Genomic DNA, 9,707 nt, shown 5'->3' with positions numbered 1-9,707 from the left:
TGTGTTATGAAGAAGCAGGAGAAGGGTGTTGTTGCTCACGACCTTGGAAAGGAGTTGGTAAACAGCGGCGGCGTTGCGTGTCCGGAAAGCAATCTTGAAAATGGCGGCGATGTGCGTTCCGATTCTAAGATGGGTGATGGCGGTGCTTTGGGTTCCGCCCTTAAACGGTACGTATCTTTCTACTTCACAAATTTTCCAGCACAAATGTCAAATTTTTATCTGAGGAAGGGTTTTGAAGTGTGTGGTGTGCTGGAGGATGTGTTCGTTGCAAAAAAAAGAAATAGATACGGTAAACCGTATGGCTTCGTCAAATTTTCAAATGTTAAAAATGTGACAAAATTGACAAATGCCCTAAACAATGTCTGGTTCGGCTATTTTCGAGTTAAAGCTAGCGTAGCCATGTTTGAACGCAACGATTCTAGGAAAGGAAGGTTTCCGAAGAGGCAAAAGGATGGAATGGCAAAAGGCGTGGAAGTGCAGGTGCTGAATGCGGGGAAGCAACAACCAGTGAAGCATGTAGCGCCCACAGGCTGCGTTGAAAGTAATAAGCCGCCGGGGAAACTTAATAATTTCGATGACGTCATTGCTCCAATAGTGGAGAAGGAACGAAGTGATCCATTGGAAGGAGTGCAGGTGGGGGAGGTGGTTATCAAGCTAGGGGCCCGACAAGAGGATTCACTTAAAAAGGCAGAATCTTTTAAGGGGAAAGCGCCGAATTCGCACAAAGCTGAGCAACTAAATGAATCTGTTAAGGAAAGTAGAGTCTACATGCGAAGTTATCATTCGAAGGCCGACGACATGGAATGGGCTCTCAATGGGGTTTGGCTACAGTCTTTAACGGTGAGTCGATTCCTGTGGTGCAGAACAGAATATTGGATGCGGGCTTCAATGATCTGGTTCTCATTCCAATGGGAGCCGATAAGGTTTTTGTTCGCAGTACTGAGAAAGGCGATGCTATGCCTACGATAAACAATGCTAAGGAGTTTTTCCAACTAGTTTTCGCGAATTGGATGCGCTGGGAAAAGGAGTCGTCATCTTATCGGAGAGGTGCTTGGGTCCGTTTGTACGGTGTCCCTCTTCATGCTTGGAATGAGCAATTCTTTCAGCTATGCGTTTTTGAAAGTGGACGGTTCCTCCGAACAGATTGTTGTTCTGTTGGTAAGAACAGATTAGACTTCGCGCGAGTTTTAATTGCTACACCCGAACTTGACTTAATCAAAAGTAGTGTGACTGTTCTTGTGGATGGGATTCAAGTGGAGATTAAGATTGTGGAGGAATGGGGGTACTCTATGGGTGAAGATTCTTGTCTCTTTGATGAGGAGAGCGAGTCAGAGGAATCCCAAGCTGATTGTGGTGAAGGTCATGTGGATCCAGAGGTCTACCGCAGTGTTGATATGTTAGTTGAAAGATTTAAGGAAGGACTGGAGGAGGAGGAGCCTGACGAAGTTCAAGGTATGCGGGATAAGGAGATTTTTGATGAGTCTGATGCTAGACCAGTTTCTTCGAGAGCCGGGACCCTATCAGTTTTGAGGAAGGGCTCCCAAGATTTGTCCGGAGTCCAGGAGGGTAAGGAAGATGCGTCTACCCCCATGAAGGAGGCTCATATGCGTCCTACTAATCGGTCATTTTTTAGTAAGCGTACCAGTTCTTGCCCTCCGGAGGCAAGACGCTCCGTTCTGTCAGGGCCTTGGAGCTTGGAATGGCTGCAGGATCAGAATCATGGGGATGCGGGAGTAATTTTTTCAGCAAGTAAGAGGAGTAGAAAGGCACTTCACCAAGGACCGAAATTTGTCAAAAAGGGAGAGCAAGACCCGAGGAGAAGGAAAGCAGGAGGGTCGCTTCGCCATCCACTACATAGCATCAAAAAAGTTGCTAGGATGCCAAGCAAAGATCGTTGCGAGGTGCTAAAGGTCTTAAAAAAGAGCGTCCGTCGGCGTAGGGGTGGGGATGAGGTGAATCGATCATGCTCTTTGAGTCGTCAAGCTTCTTCAGGAGGTTCATCCTCGTCGGTTTCTGTCAATAACGATTGAAAGAATTGGGTGGCGGTTCAAGGCAATGACCAAATGGCGGTAGATGACGTGTGGGGGATCGGGAAAGCCATTGGGGTGAAGTTTAAGGGAGATAATGTGAATATGTTCCAGATTCTTTCTAGGGCGGGCAAGGGCAAGAAACAGAATTCAGGGCAGATGTCTGGTGCGGGGGGGACCCGGAAGGTTGACGGGTGCTAGCGTAGCGGTCTTCTGTTGGTAGGGGTGGAGGGGTGTTGTGTTCCGATGAAGATTATTTATTGGAATATCAGAGGGCTGGGAGGCCCTGAAAAGAGGAAGGAGGTGCGTAAGATGGTGGGGGATTTGAAACCCTTTATTCTTTGTATCCAGGAGACGAAATTGCAATATTGTGATGATTTTATCTGTAAGACACTCTGGGGTAGTTCTTCTCACGGGTTCTCGTATCGCCCATCGGTTGGGGCGTCAGGAGGGCTTTTAACTCTGTGGGATTCTTCTGAGGTGGAGGTTTGGTCGGTTGAGAGTCGAGAGCATGTTTTGTGGTGTCACGGTCGATTTTCTAGGACTGCGGACGAATTTCATGTGGCAAATGTCTACGCGCCTTGTGATGATGGGGCTAAGCAAGCTTTGTGGGATTCTCTTTCGGTGCGTCTCGATTTGCTGGCGGGTAGAAAGGTGTGCGTGTGTGGGGATTTTAACGCTGTCAAACACATAGATGAAAGAAGGTCGGTTAGGAGCGGGCATCGATCCTCAGATCATATTTCGTTCAATCAATTTATTGAAGATAACTCTTTGATAGATCTTCCCTTAATTGGACGTAAGTTTACATGGTTTAAAGGGGACAGTCTCTCGATGAGCCGTCTTGACAGATTTCTTCTCTCTGACGAGTGGTGCTTGACGTGGCCTAATTGCAAGCAAGTAGCCAAGTTGAGGGGTTTGTCTGACCATTGTCCTCTGGTCTTGTCAGCAAATGAGGAAGATTGGGGACCTCGTCCTATGAGGATGCTTAAGTGTTGGAAGGATATACCCGGATACAACATGTTTGTTAGAGAAAAGTGGAATTCGCTCCAGGTTGATGGGTGGGGTGGATATGTGCTCAAGGAAAAACTCAAGATGATTAAGGAGGCCCTGAGAGAGTGGCATACGGCTCATGCTCAAAATCTTCCTAGTCGCATTGATACTTTGAAGGTCAGGCTTTCAGCTCTCGATGAGAAGGGGGAGGATGATGATCTTTCTGAGGCGGAATTAGATGAGCTTCATGGAGTTTCGTATGATATTCTTTCGCTTTCTAAGCTGCATGCCAGCATCAGTTGGCAACAATCTCGGTCGTTGTGGCTTAAGGAAGGGGATGCAAACTCTAAGTACTTTCATTCGGTTTTGGCAAGTCGTCGACGAAGGAATGCTTTGTCCGTTATTCAGGTCGATGGTGAAACACTAGAAGGCGTGATTCCGATTAGGCAGGCGGTGTTTTCGCATTTTGAGTCTCACTTTAAGGCTCCTATTGTGGAGAGACCTGGGGTTGACGACCTTCAGTTTAAGCGGTTGAGCCAGATGGAGATTGGTGGCTTAATCAAACCTTTTACGGAGGTTGAGGTGAAACAAGCTGTGTGGGACTGTGATAGTTATAAAAGCCCGGGCCCCGACGGCATTAATTTCGGTTTTATAAAAGATTTCTGGGCCGATTTGCGGGGCGACGTTATGCGATTCCTTCTTGATTTTCATCGGAATGGTAGGTTGACTAAAGGTATCAATTCCACTTTCATTGCTCTGATCCCCAAAACGGATAGTCCCCAACGGTTGAATGACTTTCGACCAATTTCGCTTGTGGGAAGCCTTTATAAAATTCTGGCGAAGGTTCTAGCTAATAGGCTGCGTCAAGTGATGGGCAGTGTAATTTCCGAGGCCCAGACTGCTTTTGTGACGAACAGACAAATCCTTGATGGTATTCTAATTGCAAATGAGATAGTGGATGAGGCGCGTAAGTCTAAAAAGGATCTTATGTTGTTCAAGGTAGATTTTGAGAAAGCGTATGATTCGGTGGACTGGGGGTATCTTGATGACGTTATGGGGAGAATGTCGTTCCCAACTTTGTGGAGGAAGTGGATTAGAGAGTGTGTTTGCACGGCTACAGCTTCTGTGTTAGTTAATGGTAGTCCAACTGATGAATTTCCTCTTAGGCGAGGGCTTCGGCAGGGTGATCCGCTTTCAGCCTTTCACCTTTCCTTTTTCTTCTGGCGGCTGAGGGTCTTAATGTGCTTATGAAAGCTATGGTAGCGCGTAATTTGTTTACAGGGTACAGTATTGGTGGACAAGAGTCGATTATGGTGTCGCATCTTCAGTTTGCTGATGATACTCTATTGATGGGGGTTAAAAGTTGGGCGAATGTTCGGGCTCTTCGGGCTGTTTTAGTGCTTTTTGAGTCTATGTCGGGCTTGAAGGTGAATTTTAACAAGAGCATGTTGGTTGGCGTTAATATTCCTGCATCCTGGTTAGATGAAGCTGCGTCTGCTCTGTGTTGCAAAGTGGGAAAAATTCCTTTTCTTTACTTGGGTCTTCAGATTGGGGGTGATCCGCGGCGCCTGGTGTTTTGGGAACCGGTGTTGTCTCGCATAAAGAATAGATTGTCTGGGTGGAAAAGTCGCTTCTTGTCGTTTGGTGGTCGCCTGGTTCTGTTAAAGTCTGTTTTGACATCTTTACCTGTTTACGCTCTTTCTTTCTTCAAAGCTCCCTCAGGTATCATTTCCTCTATTGAATCTCTTTTCATTAAATTTTTTTGGGGGGGGTGTGAGGATTCTAGGAAAATCTCTTGGGTTAGCTGGAAATCCATTTGCTTGCGTAAGGAGTTTGGAGGTTTGGGGGTTAGACAGTTGAGGGAGTTCAACTTAGCGTTGTTGGGTAAGTGGTGTTGGAGGTTGTTGGTAGACAGAGAGGGTTTGTGGTATAGAGTATTGGTAGCTCGGTATGGGGTTGAGGGTGGTAGACTTCGGGAGGGTGGTCAGAGAGGTTCGGTGTGGTGGAGGGAGGTAGCGCGTATTAGGGAGGGTGTGGGTGAGTCAGGAGGCAGTTGGTTTGGGGAGCATGTGTCGAGGAGGGTGGGGGACGGTTCTGATACTCTGTTTTGGACCGATCCCTGGGTGGATGGGATCTCGTTGAGGGAGCGGTTTGGACGTCTTTTTGTTTTGGCAGAGACTAAATCTCATACGGTTGCAGAGATGTTTGTTTTAGGATGGGGGAGAGGTGGAGAGGCGTGGAAGTGGCGGAGGCAGTTGAGGGCGTGGGAGGAGGAGTTGTTGGGGGAGTGTCAGTCTTTACTTCTTGATATTTCTTTGCAGGATCAGACTTCTGATAGATGGCAGTGGTGCCCAGATCCAGAGACAGGTTATACTGTCAGGGGAGCTTATCAGATTTTGACCTCTCAGGCTTCAGTTATTTTGCATGCTGCGGAGAACCTTATATGGCACCCTCAGGTTCCGTTGAAGGTGTCCATTTTTGCTTGGCGTTTATTGCGGGATACATTGCCCACGAGAGCCAACCTGGTCAATTGTGGTGTTTTGTCCTCTTCAGTTGATACTTGTGTTTTTGGTTGTGGAGTGGCTGAGTCGGCCCATCATTTATTTTTCTCATGTAGCTTCGCTGGATCTCTTTGGGACTTAGTTCGCGAATGGGTTGACATTTCTCCAGTGGTTTCTACTACTTTGCGTGATCATTTTGTCCAGTTTACAGCTTCTGCAGGTGTATCCCGAGCGAGGCGATCCTTTATGCAGCTTCTTTGGCTCGTTTGTGCTTGGGTGATATGAACAGAGAGAAATCATCGTTTATTCAAAGGCTCAATAGACACACCTCATCTTTTATTGGATAAGATCAAGCTTTTCTCTTTTAGGTGGTTGAGGATGACGAGTTTCACGTTAGCTTTAAACTACCATAGCTGGTTATCTAGTCCATTGTTATGTTTGAGTTTTGTTTGATTTGGTTGTGATTGCATTTCGTTAACTCTATTGTAAACTTGTGTAGTCTACCTTGGTACGCCTTGTGCTGGGGAGGCTGTTTGTGTTAATATATTCCATTTTAGTTTCTTCAAAAAAAGTTAATGAAAATGATATTTTGATATTTTTGATACTCCAAACATAAAGTTGTCTCATAGTTCAGCGAGATAATAATTGATGTTTTGTCAAGTCTTTGGGTTTATATATGTCTAATCTTATGACCAGTTTTTAACTCAAACTGAGTATCAAAAATAATTGTCATGTTCAATCCTTAATTTTTTAGAACATGAAATGCATGTTATATAATCATATCATTGTCTTAAAATAATTGTCATAAATTTGTAAAAGTGTCACTTTCAATTTTCTATATGTATAGTTTTAATTTTAATTGTTTTTCTCCATCTAATTGTATTATTTAATTAATTAATTAATTAATTAAATAATATATGTGAATCACTCTCAAATTATTATTTCACTTTGTATTTATGATAAAGCAACTGCATCAATAATCAATAAGAATAATTTAATAAAATTGTCATTATTTGTCTTTCATTCATCAATTAATAATCTACGTAAAATACTAATTAAAGTGCAATAGTTATTGTGGGACGGGAGAATTGTAGAATATAATTTCTCATTAAATATATGCAAAGACTGAGAAGAAGAAATATTCAATTTTATTTTGGCAACCCCTTATAGAGTAGGTTGCAAAACAAAATGCATTTATGATATTACACACATGTGCCTTATTTAATTTCAAAAACCAAGCACTCTAATAATAAGAATAATAATAATATAATTCATAACAAAACAAATGAGTAAAAAAGAGGGACTTTTCTTTGAGACAAACTTTGCTTCCCATGCTTTGCAGTATGTTCTCTCTTTTATTTTTAATATTCCTCAAATCCTACAAAAGTATATACACATGTAAATAATATTAATATCATTCATTAAACAAGTTTAGGCACACAAAATATAATTAGACTATAGGAATGAAAGCTGTAAGAAAAGTATATGAATTAAATAAAAGTGAGACCTATTTTACTTATAAAAAAGAAAAAGAAAAAGAACGATAATGAATTGGAGTCTTTTGATTTTTCTTATTTAGTTGTTTCAATGATAAAATATAGACAAGTTGAAAAACAATCAATTAAAATTTTGTCAAATTTGAATTCTAAGTTGAAAAACAAAAATTGTAAGTGAATAAAAATTCATTTCTAATTACATGGCTAAATATTAGGGACGTTTATGGTCACTTTTATCATTTTGTCTCCAATAAATTTTTTATTGTTATTTGTATCTAAATAACATAATTGAGTTCTGAAATGTTTTGTGTAGGTCGTAAGCATACCATGTGATAAACCACTACCTAGAAGTGGTATGGAGGAGGAGGGGATGAATAGATGTAATGTGGTGGAGGTGAGTAGACAGGGGGAGGAGGAGACTTATACTTGTAAACAGGGGTTGGAGGGGGTGATATGTGCTTGTAAGGAGGAGGAGGTGAAGGATACTTGTACGTTGGTGGTGGAGGTGATGGGTATTTGTATGGAGGTGGGGGAGAATAGACTGGTGGAGGTGGTGACGAATACTTGTATGGTGGTGGTGGAGGTGATGCGTACTTATATGGAGGTGGAGGGGAGTAGACTGGTGGAGGTGGTGATGAATACTTGTATGGTGGTGGTGGAGGTGATGCATACTTATATGGAGGTGGGGGAGAGTAGACTGGTGGAGGTGGTGATGAATACTTGTATGGTGGTGGTGGAGGTGATGCGTACTTATATGGAGGTGGGGGAGAGTAGACTGGTGGAGGTGGTGACGAATACTTGTATGGTGGTGGTGGAGGTGATGCGTACTTATATGGCGGTGGGGGAGAGTAGACTGGTGGTGGTGGTGATGGATACTTGTATGGTGGTGGTGGAGGTGATGGATACTTATAGGGAGGAGGAGGTGAGTTGTATTTGTAAACTGGTGGAGGTGGAGATGGATACTTATATGGCTTCTTTGGTGGAGGTGGTGGAGATTTGTACTTGTAAACCGGTGGAGGAGGTGACTTGTACTTATAAACTGGTGGTGGAGGAGATTTATACTTGTACACTGGTGGAGGAGGTGACTTGTACTTGTAAACTGGTGGTGGTGGAGATGGATATTTGTATGGTTTCTTTGGTGGAGGTGGAGGTGACTTGTACTTGTAAACTGGTGGTGGAGGAGACTTATACTTGTAAACTGGTGGCGGCGGAGATGGATATTTGTATGGTTTCTTTGGTGGTGGTGGTGGAGACTTGTACTTATATACTGGTGGAGGAGGTGACTTGTACTTGTAAACAGGTGGTGGAGGAGAAGAGTATTTGTATGGCTTCTTTGGTGGTGGGGGTGGTGAACTATAATGGTAAGGAGGAGGAGGTGAGTACACCGGTGGTGGTGGAGAGTGGTAGTAGTAAGGCTTAGGGGGTGGTGGTGGAGATGAATAGATATAGTTGTTTGCTTGAGATGGCAAGCTGAGAGATAGTATTGTCAAAGCAATAGTTAGAGTAATAGAGGCCATTTGAGACCCCATGTTTTCCCAACGTGGGTTTTGTTGTTGCTATTATGAAAGACAGCATAACCCTTTATATAGTTTTTTCTTTGCTAAATTACCTCATCTTTTTATCTTGGTTGGTCTACTTTGATTTGATACCTATTACAATTCACCTAGTTTTCAACATCTACCAAAAATTAATATCATATTATTAATTCACATGGCCTTCTAATAATAACTATTTGTTTTATTTGTATTTCTAATAAGTTTATGCATAAATAATTAATTCAACCATGACCACGCGTATATACAAACAAAATGATAAAATAATTGTTTTGAAAATAATAAAAATGATTGATATATAATTATTACTCTCTGGGTTCTAAATTTTAAGTTGCTTTAAAAAAATTGATGCAAATTCTAAGTTGCTTTAAAAGAAATATTTTATACCCTTAATTATTTATTACTCTTTTATATTTAAATTTTTTAATTTCTTTTCATATGATTAATTAAAAACAATTTTGTAAACTATAATTTTTAATTTTTTTTCTTTTTTTACAATATTAATTATATTTTTTAATTTATTTAATACAGTCAAAACGACTTATAATTTAAAATGAAAAGAGTAATACTCGTACCAGTGTATCTGGTACGTAATCGGTACCGATACTCTCTCGGTATAAAGAAAAGAAAATAATAGCAATATCAACATTTTCCAGCTAATAAGCTACGGAGTATACTTTACTTTTTTTTCCATTGTTTAATACTTCAATTTGATTCATGCATAGATTGATGTCTCTATCAAATCCAAATCCGCGTTACATAACCAACTTGGGTACCATTGGTCCAAAAAGCATACTTACTTATTCAAAGGCAGGCAGGCTATTACTTTTTTCAATATATTTATTTTATCTCAACTAAAATAATTATTTCTTTTTCGTTAGTTATTATTCTTACACTTCCTCTTCTTTTTCTTTAGACTAGTAACATTTCTCTTCTTGGCAAGTAGTGTTATAGGTTGTTGTAAGAATTTGAGAATTTGTAGTTTAACGTTTTAACAGCTAAATATGGAATGTCGGATGACCAGGTGGATGGGGGTAAGTTTCTAGTTGGTGGCATGATATTAATAGTATTATGTTTGTGAATGATGTGGGCAGTGAGGTGAGAGGTGGTTTGGTGATAATGTAGTAGAGAGGATAGAGT

At 41.5% G+C, this 9,707-nt stretch overlaps 1 protein-coding gene across 3 annotated transcripts; it reads right to left on the bottom strand.

The window, feature by feature from the left end:
• Nucleotides 1-6,606: 6,606 nt before the first annotated feature.
• On the bottom strand, nt 6,607-8,588 carry LOC123905796 (extensin-like). Of its 3 annotated transcripts, none has more exons than XM_045955525.1 (3): nt 7,706-8,588; nt 7,341-7,675; nt 6,607-6,896 (listed from the first exon to the last, which is right to left on the bottom strand). In XM_045955525.1, exons 1-2 carry the CDS (start codon nt 8,541-8,543, stop codon nt 7,359-7,361), a joined length of 1,155 nt encoding a protein of 384 aa, XP_045811481.1. In that variant the 5' UTR covers nt 8,544-8,588; the 3' UTR covers nt 6,607-6,896; nt 7,341-7,358. The 3 variants fall into 3 exon arrangements, with proteins under 3 accessions (XP_045811481.1, XP_045811482.1, XP_045811480.1); XM_045955526.1 differs by having other exon boundaries at nt 7,784-8,588; XM_045955524.1 differs by having other exon boundaries at nt 7,341-8,587.
• Nucleotides 8,589-9,707: the final 1,119 nt, after the last annotated feature.

Source organism: Trifolium pratense, linkage group LG2 (assembly GCF_020283565.1).
Source record: "Trifolium pratense cultivar HEN17-A07 linkage group LG2, ARS_RC_1.1, whole genome shotgun sequence".
Taxonomy (NCBI): domain Eukaryota; kingdom Viridiplantae; phylum Streptophyta; class Magnoliopsida; order Fabales; family Fabaceae; genus Trifolium; species Trifolium pratense.
The sequence above is the reverse complement of the archived record's forward strand: the minus strand, read 5'-3'. Positions and strand labels throughout refer to the sequence as shown.